Source organism: Balaenoptera physalus (assembly GCF_965194825.1).
Source record: "Balaenoptera physalus genome assembly, chromosome: 16".
In the NCBI taxonomy this organism is placed as follows: Eukaryota; Metazoa; Chordata; class Mammalia; order Artiodactyla; family Balaenopteridae; genus Balaenoptera; species Balaenoptera physalus.
This window is the reverse complement of record NC_138898.1, coordinates 49,678,753-49,698,595: the sequence shown is the minus strand read 5'-3', so window position 1 is coordinate 49,698,595 and position 19,843 is coordinate 49,678,753. Positions and strand designations below refer to the sequence as shown.

General features: G+C 47.6%; 1 protein-coding gene across 1 annotated transcript; it reads left to right on the top strand.

Annotated features, from left to right (window-relative positions):
- Positions 1 to 1,630: 1,630 nt before the first annotated feature.
- Positions 1,631 to 13,651, top strand: SCP2D1 (SCP2 sterol binding domain containing 1). The gene has a single exon (XM_082431781.1). The coding sequence runs from the start codon at positions 11,478 to 11,480 to the stop codon at positions 11,946 to 11,948; it is 471 nt and encodes a 156-aa protein (XP_082287907.1). The 5' UTR covers positions 1,631 to 11,477; the 3' UTR covers positions 11,949 to 13,651.
- Positions 13,652 to 19,843: the final 6,192 nt, after the last annotated feature.

The following is a 19,843-nucleotide window of genomic DNA, read 5'->3' as shown; positions in this document are numbered from 1 at the left end:
GTCAAGAAGAGTGAGAGACACTCAGGGCCTGGAGCCTAGCCCAATGGAGCACCCCCCCTACATTGGCCAATCCCTAGCCTCTCTGCAACCATGTAAGCAAGAAATAATTGCTTATTGCTGTGAGCCTCTGAGCTTTGTGGTGTTTGTTATGCAGCACATTATGTTATAGCTGACTGATACAGGGCTGATGAATGGAGAATAGGTAGAGAGAGATTCTTCGTGTGCTGTGGACAAAATTTGCCAGTGTTCAGCTTGGACTCATCACATAACAAGCACCTACTAACTGTGAGAGGAACTGAAATCAACAGGGTGATTGTATTTCATATATTTAAAAAAGAATAGCATGAACCACACTATGTGTTCTGAATGTCTGGCCTGCCTGTGGATATCTTCTTTTTATAGAATTTCTTTTTTGAGCAGTTTTGAAAATTTTTATTTATTTATTTATTTTTGGTTTTGGCTGTGTTGGGTCTTCGTTTCTGTGCGAGGGCTTTCTCTAGTTGCGGCAAGCGGGGGCCACTCTTCGTCGCGGTGCACGGGCCTCTCACTATCGCGGCGGAGCACAGGCTCCAGACGCGCAGGCTCAGTAGTTGTGGCTCATGGCCCTAGTTGCTCCGCGGCATGTGGGATCTTCCCAGACCAGGGCTCGAACCCGTGTCCCCTGCATTGGCAGGCAGATTCTCAACCACTGCGCCACCAGGGAAGCCCTGGATATCTTCTTTTTAATTGACAGTAACTTTTATGAATCCTTTTCTTTTTTTTTTTTTTCAGTTCAACAAACATTTATTGAATGCATATTATATTCCAGGTACTGGTGACAGAGACGAATAAAGTACTGTTCCTGTTTTCAGTTAATCCCAGTTAAGGGGTAGGGGGAACTGATATAAACAAATAATACACGCAGAAATAGGAGGTAGAATGTGGTAGTGGGCAATGTATAGACTTTGGAGATAGACAGGCCTGGAGTACAATCCTGGGTCTTGCTTTAATTTTGTGGCTTTGAATAAGCTACTTTACTCTTCTAAAGTAACCTTTGTTATTTGTTTTATCATCTCTGGAACAAATGGAAGCTAATAATAATAATAATAAAAACTATGTATAAGGTACAAAGGTAATATAGCAGAGAAAATTATTTTGGTGAGCTGATCAGGGAAGGCTTCAAAGAGGAGGTTGTACCTCCAAAGTGTTTTGACACATGAATAGGAAATTTCCAGGTAGACAATATTTGTGAAAGGACTCCAGGTAGAGGAAATTACACTTTCAAAGGCATAGGAAGTGGAAACTGAAAAATAATAACAGTTTAATATTGCTGTTGCTTATTTGTGGATAGTAATTTGAGATGGGGCTGGAGAGGAGGCAGTGGCTAGTTCCTCATCCCAGCCTGTGCTCTGATAAGAGTTTGGACTTGATCCTTTAGATCAGAGATGGAAGCTGTGTTTTTTTGTAAAGAGTTTTCTGTTTTGGTTTTGCTTGAGTTTTGTTTGTATAACCCAAGGTTTAAAAATAGGGATATTTCATTTAAAATCCCAGGTTTTTTCTGACTTCTCTTAGAAATTTGCCACATCGAATCTGCATTTGCTCATGGCAACAACTGGTTGAAATAGAGGCTGCCCCCTCAGGGGGGTATGAATCCTTTTCTAACAATTTTTTTCCCATCTCTTCACGGGTCAGTATGTTAGCATCTATCTACAATTCAATACTGGGCTGAATCATGAACACTCATATACCCACCACCTAGATTCTACAATTAACATTTTGCTGTATTTGTTTTGTTACATGTCTATCTATCCATCCATCAATCCATCTTATTTTTTAATGCATTTCAAAACAATTTGCAGGTATCAGTACACTTTACTCTGTAGAGAATTTTGACAGATGTATATACCTGTCATCCCTGAAAGGCTCTTCATGCCCCTTCCTAGTTAATCTCATCCTCACGCCTCAGAGGAAAGACTATTTTGATTTTTTTCCATTATAGATTAGTTTTGCCAGTTTTAGAACTTCATATAAATGGAATTATATACTATGTAGCCTTTTGGCATAACATTTTTTTTGAGGATTTTTGCATCTATATTCATCAGTGATATTGGCCCGTAATTTTCTTTTTTTATAGTATCATTGTCTGGTTTTGGTATCAGGGTGATGGTGGCCTTGTAGAATGAGTTTCGGAGTGTTCCTTCCTCTGCAATTTTTGGGAAGAGTTTGAGAAGGATTGGTGTTAGCTCTTCTCTAAATGTTTGATAGAATTCACCTGTGAAGCCATCTGGTCCTGGACTTTTGTTTGTTGGAAGATTTTTAATCACAGTTTCAATTTCATTACTTGTGATTGGTTTGTTTATATTTTCTGTTTCTTCCTGGTTCAGTCTTGGAAGGTTATACCTTTCTAAGAATTTGTCCATTTCTTCCAGGTTGTCCATTTTATCGGCATAGAGTTGCTTGTAGTAGTCTCTTAGGATGCTTTGTATTTCTGTGGTGTCCATTGTAACTTCTCCTTTTTCATTTCTAATTTTATTGATTTGAGTCCTCTCCCTCTTTTTCTTGATGAATCTGGCTAAAGGTTTATCAATTTTGTTTATCTTCTCAAAGAATCAGCTTTTAGTTTTATTGATCTTTGCTGTTGTTTTCTTTATTTCTATTTCATTTATTTCTGCTCTGATCTTTATGATTTCTTTCCTTCTGCTAACTTTGGGTTTTATTTGTTCTTCTTTCTCTAGTTCCTTTAGGTGTAAAGTTAGATTGTTTATTTGAGATGTTTGTTGTTTCTTGAGGTAGGATTGTATTGCTATAAACTTCTCTCTTAGAACTGCTTTTGCTGCAAGCCATAGATTTTGGGTCGTCATGTTTTCATTGGCATTTGTTTCTAGGTAGTTTTTGATTTCCTCTTTGATTTCTTCAGTGACCTCTTGGTTATTTAGTAACATATTGTTTAGCCTCCATGTGTTTGTGTTTTTTGTATTTTTTTCCCTGTAATTTATTTCTAATCTCATAGCATTGTGGTCGGAAAAGAAGCTTGATATGATTTCAGTTTTCTTAAATTTACCGAGGCTTGATTTGTGACCCAAGATGTGATCTATCCTGGAGAACGTTCCATGTGCACTTGAGAAGAAAGTGTAATCTGCTGTTTTCGGATGGAATGTCCTATAAACATCAATTAAATCTATCTGGTCTATTGTGTCATTTAAAGCTTGTGTTTCCTTATTAATTTTCTGTCTGGATGATCTGTCCATTGGTGTAAGTGAGGTGTTAATGTCCCCCACTATTATTGTGTTACTGTCAATTTCCTCTTTTATAGCTGTTAGCATTTGCCTTAGTATTGAGGTGCTCCTATGTTGGGTGCATATATACATATACATATTTTAATTAATTAATTAGTTAATTAATTCTGGGCTGTGTTGGGTCTTCGTTGCTGCGTGCGGGCTTTCTCTAGTTGCGGCGAGCAGGGTCTACTCTTTTTTGCGGTGCACAGGCTTCTCATTGCGGTGGCTTCTCTTGTTTCAGAGCATGGGCTCTAGGCACACAGGCTTCAGTAGTTGTGGCTCACGGGTTCAGTAGTTGTGGCTCACAGGCTTCAGTAGTTGTGGCACACGGGCTTAGTTGCTCTGCGGCATGTGGGATGTTCCTGGACCAGGGCTCAAACCCGTGTCCCCTGCATTGGCAGGCGGATTCTTAACCACTGCACCACCAGGGAAGCCCCATATATATTTATAACTGTTATATCTTCTGGGATTGATCCCTTGATCATTATATAGAGTCCTTCCTTGTCTCTTGTAACATTTTTTATTTTAAAGTCTATTTTATCTGATATGAGTATTGCTACTTTAGCTTTCTTTTGATTTCCATTTGCATGGAATATCTTTTTCCATCCCCTCACTTTCAGTCTGTATGTGTCCCTAGGTCTGAAGTGGGTCTCTTGTAGACAGCATATATATGTGTCTTGTTTTTGTATCCATTCAGCGAGCCTGTGTCTTTTGGTTGGAGCATATGATCCATTCACATTTAAGGCAATTATCAATACGTATGTTCCTATTACCATTTTCTTAATTGTTTTGGGTTTGTTTTTGTAGGTCCGTTTCTTGTGTTTCCCACTTAGAGAAGTTCCTTTAGCATTTGTTGTAGAGCTGGTTTGGTGGTGCTGAATTCTCTTAGCTTTTGCTTGTCTGTAAAGCTTTTGATTTCTCCATCGAATCTGAATGAGATCCTTGCCAGGTAGAGGAATCTTGGTTGTAGGTTCTTCCCTTTCATCATTTTAAGTATATTGTGCCACTCCCTTCTGGCTTGTAGAGTTTCTGCTGAGAAATCAGTTGTTAATCTTATGGGTGTTCCCTTGTATGTTATTTGTCATTTTTCCCTTGATGCTTTTAATAATTTTTCTTTGTCTTTAATTTTTGTCAATTTGATTACTATGTGTCTTGGCATGTTTCTTCTTGGGTTTATCCTGCCTGAGACTCCCTGCACTTCCTGGACTTGGGCGGCTATTTCCTTTCCCATGCTAGGGAAGTTTTCGTCTATAATCTCTTCAAATATTTTCTCGGGTCCTTTCTCTCTCTCTTCTCCTTCTGGGACCCCTATAGTGCAAATGTTGGTGCATTTAACGTTGTCCCAGAGGTCTCTTAGGCTGTCTTCATTTCTTTTCATTCTTTTTTCTTTATTCTGTTCTGCGGCAGTGAATTCCACCATTCTGTCTTCCAGGTCACTAATCCGTTCTTCTGCCTCAGTTATTCTGCTATTGATTCCTTCTAGTGTATTTTTCATTTCAGTTATTGTATTGTTCATCTATGTTTGTTGGTTCTTTAATTCTCCTAGGTGTTTGTTCTTTAATTCTTCTAGGTCTTTGTTAGACATTTCTTGCATCTTCTCAATCTTTGCCTCAATTCTTTTTCCCGAGGTCCTAGATCATCTTCACTATCATTATTCTGAATTCTTTTTCTGGACGGTTGCCTATCTCCACTTCATTTAGTTGTTTTTCTGGGGGTTTATCTTGTTCCTTCATCTGGTACACAGTCCTCTGCCTTTTCATTTTGTCTATCTTTCTGTGAATGTGGTTTTTGTTCCACAGGCTGCAGGATTGTAGTTCTTCTTGCTTCTGCTGTCTGCCCTCTGGTGGATGAGGCTATGTAAGGGGTTTGTGCAAGCTTCCTGATGGGAGGGACTGGAATAACATCTTTGATATTCATTCCTGTTGTGTCTATCAGTAAAGGTCCTCATTTAAAAAATATATATATACATATATTTATTTATTTAGGCTGCTCTGGGTCTTAGTTGAGCATGCAAGATCTTCGTTGCCACATGTGGGATCTTTAGTTGTGGCCTGAGGGCTCTTAGTTGCGGCATATGGACTTCTTAGCTGCTGCATGTGGGCTTCTTAGTTGCGGCATGTGGACTCTTAGTTGCAGCACGTGAACTCTTAGTTGCGGCATGCATGCAGGATCTAGTTCCCTGACCAGGGATTGAACCTGGACCCTTGCATTGGGAGTGTGGAGTCTTACCCACTGGACCACCAGGGAAGTCCCAGGTCTTCATTTGTTTTTTAAAAATATTTACTTATTTTAGTTTTTGGCTGTGTCATGTCTTAGTTGTGGCACGTGGGATCTTTGTTGCGGTGCATGGGCTTCTCTCTAGTTGTGGTGTGGACTCCAGAGTGTATGTGCTCAGTAGTTGCAGCATGCAGGCTTAGTTGCCCCATGGCATGTGGGATCTTATTTCCCTGACAAGGGATCAAACCCACGTCCCTTGCATTGGAAGTCGGATTCCTAACCATTGGACCACCAGGGATGTCCCAATCAGGTCCTCATTTTTAAGTGAATAATTGCAAGATCTTTGCAGACTCTCTTTACATTTGGGCTTCTGTTACGTGTATACAGTTATGGTAACCACTGTTAAATACTTGTACGAAACATCCTTCCAAAACAGGCATCACTCTTGCTTGTCTGTCAGAGATCTTGTTCTTTGGTTTTCACCCCCACCCCCCCTCCCAGCTTAGCGTTGATAAATCTTTCAAAACTGCCGAGAGAATTTACAAAGATTCGTCCCATAGGCACAGTGTTTTTGACTTACTGAGTTCAGGAAAACTTAGGGGCTGACCCAGCTCTTACAATTAATTGCATCTGACTTTTTTCCAGGGGGTCGTCAGCAGTTTATCCTTCACAGGTCTCACATCGAGTCCAAACTGTGCATTAGCGGGAGTTGTCTTTTTACTTTGCTCTGCTCTGGTGGGGTGACCACAGTCCATAACAGTGAGTGGGAAGAAAGGAAAGAAAATAAGAATAAAGCGGCATTTCCTCCACAATAACTAAATGCCAGTGCTCAGCTTATTGGACCACTTTACCCCTTAGACTTAGCTTGAGATTTTAACTAGGCTGTTTCTAAAAATCAAAGCACACTGCGTGGTTCCGGCTTTGCTCTTGGACCAATTAGCGCAGCTGGAACTACATTTCCCAGAATTCCCCTCCCTGCAGACTTATGGGGTTAGCGTGGGCGCTGACCTCGTGGGAGCCTTGGGAGACAAAAGTGATGCAACATGCGTGTCTTTCTACTGGAAAAAGGTGGGCGCGGGCGCTCAGGTGCCGTTGAGCTCGAGGGAGCATCCCGGGTCCAGCTGGCTCGCCTGGTGAGCGAGGGCTTCCTCTGCCGCTGACCACTTCCCCAATGTCTGGGACGGGCTGCCGCCGCGCTGCCCTCAGACTCGGCCCCTGTGTAGCCAGCTCCCTACCCAACGTGGGGAAGGTCACATCCCTCTAACAGGTCCGTGATCTGTGCCATTCTTACCCCTGCCCCTCGGTGGTCTCCTGAGTGGAGACACCCTCCTCAGAGGATGCGCAGTGTTCACTCTTGGTTCTTCCTTTTCCTTCCCGACACGCCGATTGGGTTCCACGCTCCTTCACGCAACCAGGAGGTTAGGGAAAGCTGACTGAGTCCTGCCTCAAAGGTGACTTGGTGAACCTGTTCACTGAAAAAAAATGCACAACCTAAAAGCTGAGGATTATGTTTTATCTGGTGGACAAAACTGAGGACTTAAGCCTGGAAGGTAGCCTCTCAGATGGCTCTGGGGACTGTTCTGAAGAGGTGAGGGAGCAGCCAGCATATATAGGAGTTTTGCAACAATAAAAAACCCCCCAAAAACCAGGTAGTGGAACATCAAAAGGTTACTGTTCATTAAAGAAAACCTGACACCTCAAGTTAAGGAATTTAGCTGCTTTCCTTTGTATGGGAAGATCCTGAGATCATTCCTTTGATATGCACCTCAGCTCTCTAGGGTGGTTATCCTGCTTTTCTCCATCCTGAATCCTTTCAGGGTGCACCGTCAGGGGGTGGCTGTAGTGGCTGAGGGCTTGATGGCCACGACATCCTTGGTTTACTGATACGGCAGGTGACATTTTCCAGCCACAGACCTAAGCTGATCCTGGTAAGGGTAAGGAACACCGTCCTAGTAGCCAGTGAGATGGGGGCAAAGTCGCCGAAGGACTTGGGGAGAATAGGCCCTTCCGGTAAAGAGAGAAGTGTCGGAGAAAATGGCTCTTTTTGTTGTTCTACTGAATGTTGCCCCAAAGTGTTGCTGCCGCAAGGGTCACTGGCCTTAGAAGAATGTGCAGCAGGATGATGGAAGGAAGGACCCTGGGTCCTTGAAGATTCATTGAGCTGCTCAAGGAACCAACCCTGGAGTAGCCAACGCCTCCCGCTTGCCTGGGACTTGCCGGATTTAGCACTAAAGGTCCTGTGTCCTGGGAAACCCCGGTCCTGAGCCTGCCTGGTGGTCTGTCCCTCTAGCCCCACCTTAGGACTTCTTTAATGGGAGATAATTCCCTTTACTGTTGAAGCCCGTTGAGTTGTGGCTGTTTTTGGTGCTTTTAGCTGAAAGCATTCTAGATGGTGTAGGACAGTAAAAGAACATGCCTTTTGTTTCTGACAGTGGTTATAAAAGAGGTATTCTGAAAAATGTTTTGAATAATGTCAACATCACTGGAAAAGTGCACTGCTTTTCGTAGAAACTTTGTGTTTTTGTTTGTTCAAAATCAGTTTTATTAATTTATAGGCAGGCATAACTTATACATTTTATCTAATTAAAAAAAAGTTACCACTTGGGCATACACATGGCATATGGAAAGATAAGTATAACTGTTTTATTTTAAGTATTTGCCTGACTTTGGGCCTTTAGCTGTGTCTTAAAATAAGAAGCCCTTACATTGGCCAGTGATGCCTTTTGGGAGTGTAAGAAAGGGGTGATCTCTGTTCTATATATTTAAAAGTCTAAGTTACTGGGACTTTAAAAATATATTTGTGTGTGAGTTTGGTGTAGTTCAGTGACTTTTTTTCCAGAAAGAAAGGCTTCCAGGGCTTGGCACTGTCTTCCTGTGGGTGTAGTTTATTAATATCATTATCGATCTTTGCCCTTTCCTCTGTCTACACCTGTCTTGGCTTGGGCTGCTATAATAAAAATACCATGGACTGGATAGCTTATAAACAACAGAAATTTAATTCTCACAGTTCTGGAGGCTGGAAGTCCCAGATCAGGGTGCCAGCCTCTTGGGAGAGCCCCATTACATGTTGCGGTCTGTGGACGTCTCATTGTATCCTCATGTTAGAGAGCAGAGAGGGGAAGCAAGGTCTCCTGTGACTTATTAGGGCACTAATCATGAGGGCCCCACCCCTCATGACCTCATCCAATCCTAATTACCTCCCACTTCCTAGGACCATCACATGGTGGGGTTAGGGTTTCAGCATGTGAATTTGGGGGTTGTACAAACATTCAACCCATAACATTCTGCCCCTGATCCCCCGAAATTCATGTTCTTTTTGCATGTAAAATACATTCATTCCGTTCCCCGACCCCTCCAAATCTTAACTTGTTCCAGCATCAACTCTAAAGTCGAAATTTCATCTAAATATCATCTAAATCAGACATGAGTGATGCTCAAGATATGGTTCATTCTGAGGCAGAATCCCTCACCAGCTATGAACCTGTCAAGCCAAACAAGTTATGTGTTTCCAAAATACAACAGCGAGACTGGCATAGGATAGACACTTTCATTGCAAAAGCGAGAAATAGGGGGAAGAAGGAAGGGGGTATGGGTCCCAAGCAAATCCAAAACCTGGCAAGGAAAGCTATGGGATCTTAAGTCTGGAGTACAGTGCTCTCTTTGGCTCCACACTCTGCCCTTCAGGTTGACTGGGTAATAGTCCCAGATCCGCTGGGGCAGAGGTGCTGTCTCCATAGCTCTCAGAGGCAGGGGTCTCACCCCCAGGGCTGTGCTAGACGATCCCACCCCCAATACTTTGGGCAGATGCCATCTGGCCTGTTGAAAACAAGGCATTCACCCCCTTTTTGAAACCAAGGAGGCAGCCTTGGTCTCTGAATTGCCTTCAGGATCATCCTTCCCTTGCTTTTCTTAGCCAAATCTTTAAGCTCTGCTTCCTTTTTGCTTAACAATTCTGTCTTGAAGTCGTTTCTGCCTTCTCACATTTTGCTACAGCCAGTCAGGAGGAACCAAGCCTCACCTTCCACACTGTGCTTAGAGATCACGTCAGCTAAATATCCAATTTCATTACTGGCAAGTTCTGCCTTCCATAGAACACTAGAACATGGCCACAGTTCAGTCAAGTTCTTTGCCATTTTATAACAAGGATGGTCCTTCCTCTGGTTTCCAATAATGTGTTCCTCATTTCTGTCTGAGACCTCATTAGAATGGCCTTTACCACCCATATTTCCACCAACATTCTGTTCACGATTATTTAGGTAGTCTCAAAGAAAGTTGAGGCTTTCTCTACAGCTCTGAACCCATCCTAAATTGCTGGTGCATTAACTCATGAGCTCAATAAATGCTTATTGTTTTAAGCCATTGAGTTTGGGGGTGGTTCTGCAGCATTATCACAGCAATTGATAACTAAGACAACTTTTATCCACCAGGGACAGCTGAATGGGCTGTCGGAAGGAGTTACATATGTTGGCTCTACAGGCAGTCATACCTTATACACTTTCACTCAGAAGTTACCCAATAATCACCCACTTAGGCATGCTTATGTCCTATTTAAAGACAAATGTTACCGGACCATTTTAAGTACGTATGTGCGTCTTTAGGCCTTTAGCCTTGTCCAAAAATGGGGTGCCCACTGAACCAGATCCCACCAATGGGAGCTGGTCTCTGTTCCATATGTGTTAACAGTCTCAAGTGAGTTATTGGGGGTTTTGGGAAGGGATTTTCATATGAGTTTGGTGTAATTCAGTGGTTAAAGATGGGGCAGCATCCCCTAGATGACCATGTAACTTCTTTACAATGGTTAGGATGATGCTGGGGTTGCTTCCCAGGATGCTGATGGGTAATCACATGTGACTACCTAAATTTAAATTAATTAGAGCTAAGTAAACTTAACTCAGCTCCTCAGTCGTACTAGCCATATGTGGGTCTCGACAGCTACCGCTTTGAACAACCCAGACCCTGAACATTTTCATTATCTCAGAAAATTCTGTTGGGCAGTGCTGGTCTCAATGCTTGTGTTCAACTTTCTTATTTACAGAATCTTTTTGGTCTAAACTTCCAGTTTCTACTGACTATTTGATTCTGACAGCCTCTCACTCCGTACCCTCTGGGAAAAATGAGTTATTATTGTCTAGGTTATCTTATAAAACTCAAGCTAGTCTGTTTTGACACCTGCAATGTTAAATATTCTCTTTGTTACAGGCCACAAAGCTAAGCATTAAAGTGGAGTCTTTGTTTGTTTATGTATACTGACAGAGGGAGCACCTCTTCTGCCAGGCAGAGTGAGGCTTGCGAGGGAGAGAGGGCAGCGGAGAGAACCAGTTTGAGTCTTAAAAACCCTAACAGCACTTCCCTGGTGGCGCAGTGGTTAAGAATCCGCCTGCCAATGCAGGGGACACGGGTTCGAGCCCTGGTCTGGGAAGATCCCACATGCCGCGGAGCAACTAAGCCCGTGCGCCACAACTACTGAGCCCGCGAGCCACAGCTACTGAGCCCACGTGCCACAACTACTGAAGCCCGTGCGCTTAGAGCCCGTGCTCCGCAATGAGAAGTCCACGCACCGCAACAAAGAGTAGAGGCCCGCGGGCAGCAACGAAGACCCAATGCAGCCAAAAATAAATAAATAAACAAACAAACAAACAAATAAATAAATTTATTAAATAAAAAAAATAAAGAGTTGAAAAGACAGAGCTCATGTCAACCAAAGAAGCTTCTGGGGCCAGTTTCCCTTATTCCCAACATGGGGTCCAGACCTCTCTGGGCTGGGCTTGTGGGACCTTGTGGTTTGGGGGGTGGTGGTGTGGATCTGCCTCACAATGACCTGTGTGAGCCCTCACCCCATGTCACATTTTAGCATCTGTTTGGCCAATAAGACTGTGGCACACAAACCAGTCTCATTCCCCACTTGGCCTTGCCTTTGATGTCACAATATGAACTTGTGGATATTAATCTGGCTACAGCTGCTCACAAACCAGTTGGCAAGGTCAAGAGGACCAGCACAGTAAGATGTGGAAGAGAATCGACCGTCAACTCAAGATCAAAGCAGGGGATGGGCCTCAGGCAGGCCAGTTCAAGGAACTGGGTCCAGCTCGGGAAGTCACCGTGCCACACCCTCTAGCGCTGTCAGAATTCCAGAGCTTCCCCGTGTTTGAGGACATCAGTCATCACATCAAAGAAGTGGGGGCCCAGCTGGTAAAGAAAGTCAATGCCATCTTTCAGCTGGACATCACCAAGGATGGGAAGACCATTCTGCAGTGGACCATTGATCTGAAGAATGGCTCTGGGAACACGTATCCAGGACCCGCCAGGCTCCCAGCGGACACTGTCTTCACAATCCCGGAGCCTGTCTTTATGGAGCTGGTTTTGGGCAAAATGAACCCTCAGAAGGCTTTCCTTGCTGGCAAGTTCAAAGTGAGCGGCAAAGTTCTGCTTGGCCAGAAGCTGGAGAGGGTTTTCAAAGACTGGGCTAAGTACTGAGCCTGCAAAAATACCTAGGAAATGACCAGCACTTCCCTCCGATTATAATGTTGAGCGGAAATCACGCTTAAGCTGAAGATTAAAACAAAAAGTATTCAATATTTTTACTCAGATTCTTCCTATTCAAGTTTAATTAATTTTCCTGCTGATGTGTAAGTTTGGAGCGAGGGTTCTAGAGCAGTAAAGAGTGTTGGAGTGTATCACCTAAAATCTTTGTCTTTTTCTTTTCTTAGGTTCATTTATGTCATAATATGCTAGGGTGAAAGCCCCAGGTAGAGAAATGGGTGGTTTTGAAGGTTGGATTTAAATGCTCCAGTGATTGAGTTCCTGGGACTTTTGTTTTGTTTTGAGTCTGGTGCTTTGGGAAAGAAGTGATAACCATCAGTGTGCAGGTCTGCATTCCAGTCGGTAGCTTGGTTCTTCGAGGAGACCTTAACACGGGTGGCAGCGTTCTAGGAGGGTGGGCTCCAGAGCTGTGTGGATGGAGTGAGGCCGTCGAGAGGATGCACTCTTGGCGTAGTGTGACTTCTGATGGATTTAATTCCAGGAGAGTCAAAGGGCTTGAACGATGTTCTAGGCTATTTGTGTTTAAACCAGAACACGCATCTGATTGCCTGGAAGCCCAGATTGCTGGGCCCGCCTCAGAGTTTCAACTCTGTAGGTCTGGACTGGGGAGATGTGCATCCCCAGGTGATGCTGGTGGGACCAGCCTTGCAGAACCCCTGCTGCCGTTCACGCATAGCTCTCGGTATTGATCGTAACTATTCTACTCTAGACCCACAAGATGCTGCCATCATATAAAGATCTCCTGCAGGCAGATTACACAGCCCGCTTGTGGGCCATCTCTGGAGTGTCAGGAGCTTGTGCGCAGAGCATTTTACAAAATCAGAGGTCATGCTGGGAGACTTTCCCAGCTGGGAACCCTCTCCATACACTGGGAGGATTGGAATGAAGCGGCTGCAGCCTGATGTGGCCTCCTTGTGAGTGTGTGGGTCATTTGTTCCCACGTGACCAGTGTGTACCTTATCTTGTAGGTTAACTACACACAGTGTGGACCCTCTGAAACCTGCATGGGAGCTCCATGAAAATGGCCATGCTCAAACACATGCCTACCAAACGATCCAGCTATTCCATTCCTAGGCATTTTCCCAAGTACAAAGATTTGTACGTGAATGTTCACAGCAGCTGTATTTGTGATTGTCCCAAACTGTAAATAAACCAAATGTCCATCAATGGATGGGCAAATCGTGGTCTGTCGTATCCTGGAATAGTACTCAGCAATGAAAAGGGATGAGTTTTTGAAGTGGGCACAAGTGCACAATGGATGTCAGAACTGTGCCGAGTGAACGAAGCCAGAGAAAACCACGTATGTACCATATGATTCTATTTATATAACATAGTAGAAAATGCCAGCTGTAGTGGCAGAAAGAAGATCAGTGGTTGCCAGGAGACAGGGATGGATGGGGAGTGGGTAGGGTTGGGGGGGTATTATAAATGGCTATGAGGAAACCTGGGGGTGATGGATATATGTCCTGATTGTGGTGATGTTTTCACAGGTGTATATGTAGGTCAGACATCAAATTGTGCGCTTTATATACACACAGGCAGCTTATTATGTGTCAGTATAACTCAATAACACTGTTTTAAAAGCCTCCTGCCTTCCATTCAAAGTGAAGTCGTTATAAAGCGAATTCAAGACTTAATGCCTCTCTGGGTATGAGTCCTCTGGCCTCATCTTGTGTCTGTCTTCCGCTTTCACTGACCTGATGCCCCCGCACAGGCTCCCTAAGTTCTCCACGTCAGAACGAGGCAGAGCGAGTGCTCACTGCTGACAAAATCTCATTCTCTCAGAGGGACGCGAAGAGACCATGCGTTGAGTTGATGCTCAGCCCTGTGGTCAGGAGTCGCTGACGGTTTGGGAGTGGGACGCGGAGCGCCCCCTAGTTTCTTGGCTCACCTGGGTCACTCGGCAGGTGAGGAGGTGAGCAGTGTGATGCTGCCGCCAGCGCCCCCGCCCAGGGCCATGGTGGGCGTCTCAGAGGCTTCAGATGACATCAGATACCGTTGATATCCACGCTTACCTTTCCTGGTCCAGGCCCCGCTGTTCTAGCTGTATTACGAGTGTCAGGCATGGCTGGGCAGGCGTTTGGGGGCTGCTTTTAGGGACATGGCTCGCCCGAGCCTGTTCCCTGAGTGGTCCTGCTCGTACCTCTGGGGATTGGCCCTAAGACGGGGTTGCTTGGAGATGGGGAGGGGATGGGGAGGGGAGTTAGGATGGGAGGGGTTACAGAGGGTCGTGCCTAGACTGGCATCTGACCACAGGCTGGAAGGGACCTGTGACCCATCATCACTTGGGACAGAAACATGACTCGAACCAGTTAGGTCCCTTCCTCAGGAATTCGGAGCTGGGGAGCTGAGAGATTGAGCTACAGGCGGGCCGTGGGGACGGAACCCGAAAGGCTGGGATGTAGGAGGGGCGGCTGCCGTGGTAGGAGCTGGACAGGAGGGCCGAGCCTTGAATGAGGAGGGGGCTGGTTTCCTAGTGAGGGGAGGAGAGTCCAGGTCTCGGGAAACACACAGCAAACCCCTGTGCAGTCAAAAGAGCAAAATCACGTGATGCCAGGAAGCCACGTGGAGCAGCTAGACGGACTCAGATTTTGGAATCAGAAGCGTAGTTTCGAGCCAGTCACCACCTCACATCCACGTAATCACAGGGGATTAATGAACCGCTCTGGCCTCAGTGGCCTCATCTGGAAATGGGCCCGTAGCCCTGAAAACGTCAGGTTGTTGGGGGGCTGGGAGTGGGTCCCCCGCACGGTCACTGGGAGAGGTGGGTCTTCCACGCGTGTGGATTCCCTTTCTCTTCTGGGTGAGGGGAGGGGGATCCCTATTGCCTCCTGAAAAGGCCCACGCTCGGGGCCCTTCTGCCTTTTCTCTTACACAGGAGGTCACATCTGGTTCAAGACACAAGTCTCTGTGTTTCTTGTTCTGCACAAGGTTGGCCAGCACAGTGTTTTTAAAGTTTGAATGAGAATATTTTATACAAAAATCGGATTTCTGGATTCTCTTGAGGAGCTGGGTTGTTTGGTCACACTGGGCCCTATTCCTGCCAAGCTTGGTGGCCGGGGGCCGGGGTGGGCCCTCCAGCCGGGCCAGGCCCCGCCCTGAGCTCTGCCTCCTTGCCCCCCAGGCTGTGTTGGCGGACCCCCTGCCGTCGAGACTACGCTGTTGTTTTCTCCAGCGGGGCCTGCTTTGCCGGGGTGCCGTGGGAACCTGCCTGCGTGACCCCAGCTCCCGCGGTATGGGCCTCACTCTCACCCTGATGGAGTGACCCTGTGTTAGTGCCTATTGCCCTCCTACAAATCACCACCAGCTCTGCAGCTGCAAACAGCACCGCTGAGGCTCTCGCAGTGTCTGCAGGGGGGCACTGGCTTCTCTGCTTCCGTCTCATCTCGCAGGCCTGAGATCAAGGTGTTGGTGAGGCTGGGCGCTCATCTGGGGCCTGGGGGAAGGATCTGATCCAGTTCCTCATGGTTGTCAGCCAGGGATGCTCTCTCAGCTCCTGAAAGCCACCCACGTTCCTGGTCATGGGGCCCCTCCATCTGCAAAGCCAGCAGTGGCACGAGGGGTCCGTCTCAGGCTTCAAATCTCTCTGAACTCTTCTGCCTCTGGGTTAAAGGATGTGGGTGATTTCACTGGGCCACCCAGGTAATCCAGAATAATCTTCTCTCTTAATGTCAACTGATCAGTAACCTTAATTACACCTGCGGAGTTCCTTTTGCCACGTAAGGTAATGCTATGTGGACCGAACAATTACGCCCCCCTTCCACCCAAATTCACACGAGCACTCCCTTTCTCCACCATGTGAGGACACGGCGGGAAGGCACCACCTGCAAACCGGGAAGAGAGCCCTCAGCAGAACCTGACCCTGTGGCACCTGACTTCAGACTTCCAGCCTCCAGACCTGGAGAAATAAATGCCTGTTGTTTAGGACACCCTGTCTACAGGGTTTTGTTGTAGCAGCGCCTGTGAGACAGGCAGTGTGTTCGTGGGTATGAGGTATCATCATATCCACAGTTTGGGGGATTGGGGTGTAGCATCTTCCTGGGGGCAGAATTCTGCCTGTCTCCCCCTTGAACCTACCATCTAAGTTCTACCCACCCTTCGGCTCCTCCTCCAGCAAGCTGCCCTGATCCAGCTGTCATCTTCCCACCGTTCTTATGTCCCCCCTTTTTTCCAGCCCTGGGTTCTGCCTGTGGGTGGGCATTATCCTGTCTGGGTCAACCAGACATCTTGGTGGCCCAGGGCAGTCTCATTTCACACCGCTGTCCTTATTTGATGTTCAGTTGGTGGCAACCCCTTGGTCACAGGGTCTCAGCCTGGATGACAGGTTACAGGGCTCGACTGCACATCCCCCAGTGCCGTTATGCCCCTGAGGGCGGGGATCAGTCAGGGCCTCGCCTGCTTTCATTTTATCTCACTCTCTTAATGCCTGATACCCACTGTACATGTCAAAATTGCTTGTTGAATGAATAAACAAACTCACTAAAAATTTTTCAAAAAACAGATGGAAAAAATTCCAAATGGTGCAAAGGAGCACACAGAAAATTCAATTCTCATACTTCTCCTGACCCCCTTTTCCTGCTTTTGTACTCAAAGGCCCCTGCAGTTACCAGCTTCTTGTGTGTTCTTCCAGATGTGCACACACCCCAATGGGCATGTTCCACCTCTCACCTTTTTGTTTCTACGGGAATGGCAGCTGGTCTCAGATGTTCCCTTCCACCGTGCATTTTAACTTATTCCAAAAGGTAACACATAGATCTCTTCTTCAAAGAATGACCACCTGAAGGGTCAAAGTTTAGACCTGACTTACCCAACTGAAACTCTTTTCATAGTCGCCTGTGTCCTTTAGGGAGAATCTCACGATGGGCTGCTTTACAAGTGAAGGATGCGAAATGGACTCCTCTACCTTGGAGGGGGATTTACTTCCCTTCACTGTGTGAGCAGTCCTGCAACCCTCAGGAGCCGTGGGCCAGGCTGGGGGATGCCTGTACCTGTGGCTTCTCCTGATCTTTCTGTCCTTCTGGGCTCCGTCTGCCCGAGGCCTCACAGGAGTGCCTGGTGTGATGGGCTCCAGGGGGAGGATGTGAAGACCCTGCCAGGCACCGGGCCCTCCCTCTGGGTCCACAGTCCTGATCAGTTGACATCAGTAACCAGTCCCTCTGGGACCACACACGGGTTGTCTGAGCTCTCAGAGGGAGCCCTGGCTCTAAAGCAGGAATCACCAGGTAGAGCTACAGAATCAGGTACTTCTGCAGCCGGCAGACGTGGGAGCAGGAGAGAGTGAGGGACTCTGGTGGGTCCCAGCTTCACTAACAGGCATCCCAGTTTCCCGCATAGCCAAGAGTATTGCATTTATTTGCCTGAGCACGAAAGGAGACAGAAAATCTATTCTGATGAAGTATTTTTTTAAATCACTTTTTAGTTAGAGGCAAGGAATCTTTCTCCTGGGAGAATGCCCCCACCCCAATTTTATGTGGATGTTAAGGAAACCCACACTCGTGAGTTTTTCCGTTTTTCAGCGCCAGGTGATGACCGTGGACGGCTGGTGTGGAAGTGAGGGGCTCTTTCCAGGAACAGCCCTGAGGTGTGGGGTTGGCTCGGATGCTGAGCATCTCCAGAAGCTGACTCTTCATCACCTATTCGTAACCTGCTCTCCAGCTTTCCGGGGACTTGCCGCTCTCTGATTGGGCGGGTAGTGCACGGAAAGGCCTGCAGCCTGTCAGAACTCAGTACAACCTCTTGTTGAAATCTTACCATTTCAGGGGCGGAATGGCTCATTCATGGCACCAACATTCATGGTGCATTTTCCCCGAGTGGGCTCTGCGCTCAGCGTTGAGATGCAGTGGAAGAAACACTCTCTCCCAACTCAAGGAGATGACACCACCTTGGAAGGGGATCAGCGAAAAGCACGCCAAGGCCAGGCTGGTGGAAGGAGTTAGGGCAGACCCTGGGCTAGAAGAGCTTCCCCGGGACGCCACCTCCTTCAGCACAGAGAAGGCCTGGCTGTGCCTGGGGCTGGGAGGGGACGGAGCAAATGGTTCGTGGCCTGTGGAGGTTTCTCTGGGGTGCCCAGGCCGGGATGGAGACCAGATGGAGATTCCGGAGTAGTGGGGGCCACACTGCCTCGCAGCTGATTTCTCCACCCGTCAAATGGGAACCGGGCAGCCTCAGCTCCCACGGATGGAGCCGTCCACACGAGATCCAGGACAGCACCAGCAACGAGGCGAGCTTTCTGTTCTGGAGAGCCTGAGTTAGGGCAGGTTTGGGGTTTCAGCACTGAGCCGCCAGGTTGCATTTGTTCACTGACTGATCCGTTCATCTAATGACCTTACAGCTCCTCTGTCATATGCTGGGCACTCACGGTATTAAGTGGGTGTGAACCATTATTCACGAGGCCGGGGTTGGTCCTGGGTGGTCAGGACCAGTGCGTTTCTCCTTCACCACACACGTCATCCAACCTTCTGGGAGTTGCCGCTGGTTCCAGGTGCTGGAGGACAGTGGCCAGCTAGCCCAGGGGCCTCCTCTCCCGGAGATTTTATTCTTGGATGCGGGCGGTGGGGAGACAAACAATAAACAGTAAGTGACCAGACAAGACCTCAGAAAGTGAGTATGATGAAAAGAGAAGCACAGGGGGACTGTGCCGAGGGGACGGGGTGGCCCGGGGCGCCTCTCTGAGCAGTGCTGCCTGAGTCTGCCGCTTAGAGAGCAGACCCCGGACAAAGAGTCACGTGGGCAGTGGTCCCGGGAAACACCAGTTGGGGTGTGGGGACGTGAGACCGGGCAGGAGCTGCAGGGCTTGCATCTGAGCAGGTCACCACTGTGGGTGGCCAGGCCTCAGTCCCACGGGGCATCCGGGGAGATGCTGCGTACGCAGCTCGAGCCTCTCACCCAGGACAGGGTGCTGTGGGCTTCTCAACCTGCCCCTTCAGTCTCTGGTGGGGGGCTGCTCCTGGGACGGGGGTGCTGACTCCCAGGCAAAGCGGGCTCCAGGCACCCGAGGAAGCCCTCAGGCAGCTGTGGTCGGCTGGAGAAGACAGGGGACAGTGATAGCGGGACCCAGAGAGGGACCCCGGCGGGTGCTGACTCCCAGGCACCCCAGCACTGGGGGCTCTGATTCGTGTGGGCAGCAGGACATGTGGGTGCGAGCCTGGACTCTGGGGCCAGGGTGCCTGGGGCTGGGTCTCATTCTGGCCACTTCCTAGTTGTGGGACCTCGGGTACATTGCTGTTATTCATTTATTTTAAAATATACCTGTTACAGGAGGTCTGCAAGCCCCAAGTGTGCAGCTCTCACAAACTTTCCCGAATGGAACAAACCCTTGCAACCAGCACCTGGCTTGAGAAACAGGACACGACAGCACCCCGGGACCCCCACTCACGCCCCTCCTGCTCCTCCCTCCTCGAGGGTGCCCACTGCTCTGACTTCTGACGTCATGGTGGTGCCTGCTTTTGTATTTTAGGTAAATGGCTTCTTCCCCCCAGCATCTTCCTCTTCCTTCTGTGTCTGAGCCCCGGGCACATTTGTGGGACGTTATGGTTCATGCACTTTACTGCTGAGCGGTGTCTGTGGTATTCGGATTGTTTCCGGTTGCGGGCAATTTCCACCAGGGCTGCTGTGAACCTCCTTGTGCGTCTGTGTGATCGGAGGTCCCTCTCCATCACACACATTAGCGTGTGTTAGCGTCTCATCCAAGTTTGCAGTGACAACCACCACGTGGCGTCTTGCACCCAGCAGGCGCTTCATGAGTGCTGGCAGAGCCTGAGTCGGGAGGCAGGGCAAGTCCAGGGTGGAGAAGCAGCCCGTGTTGGGGTCAGGCGTCTGGCTCGCTTGGT

Excerpts from the sequence above, each read along its gene's own strand:
- SCP2D1 (XM_082431781.1), top strand. The coding sequence starts at position 11,478 with ATGTGGAAGAGAATCGACCGTCAACTCAAGATCAAAGCAGGGGATGGG.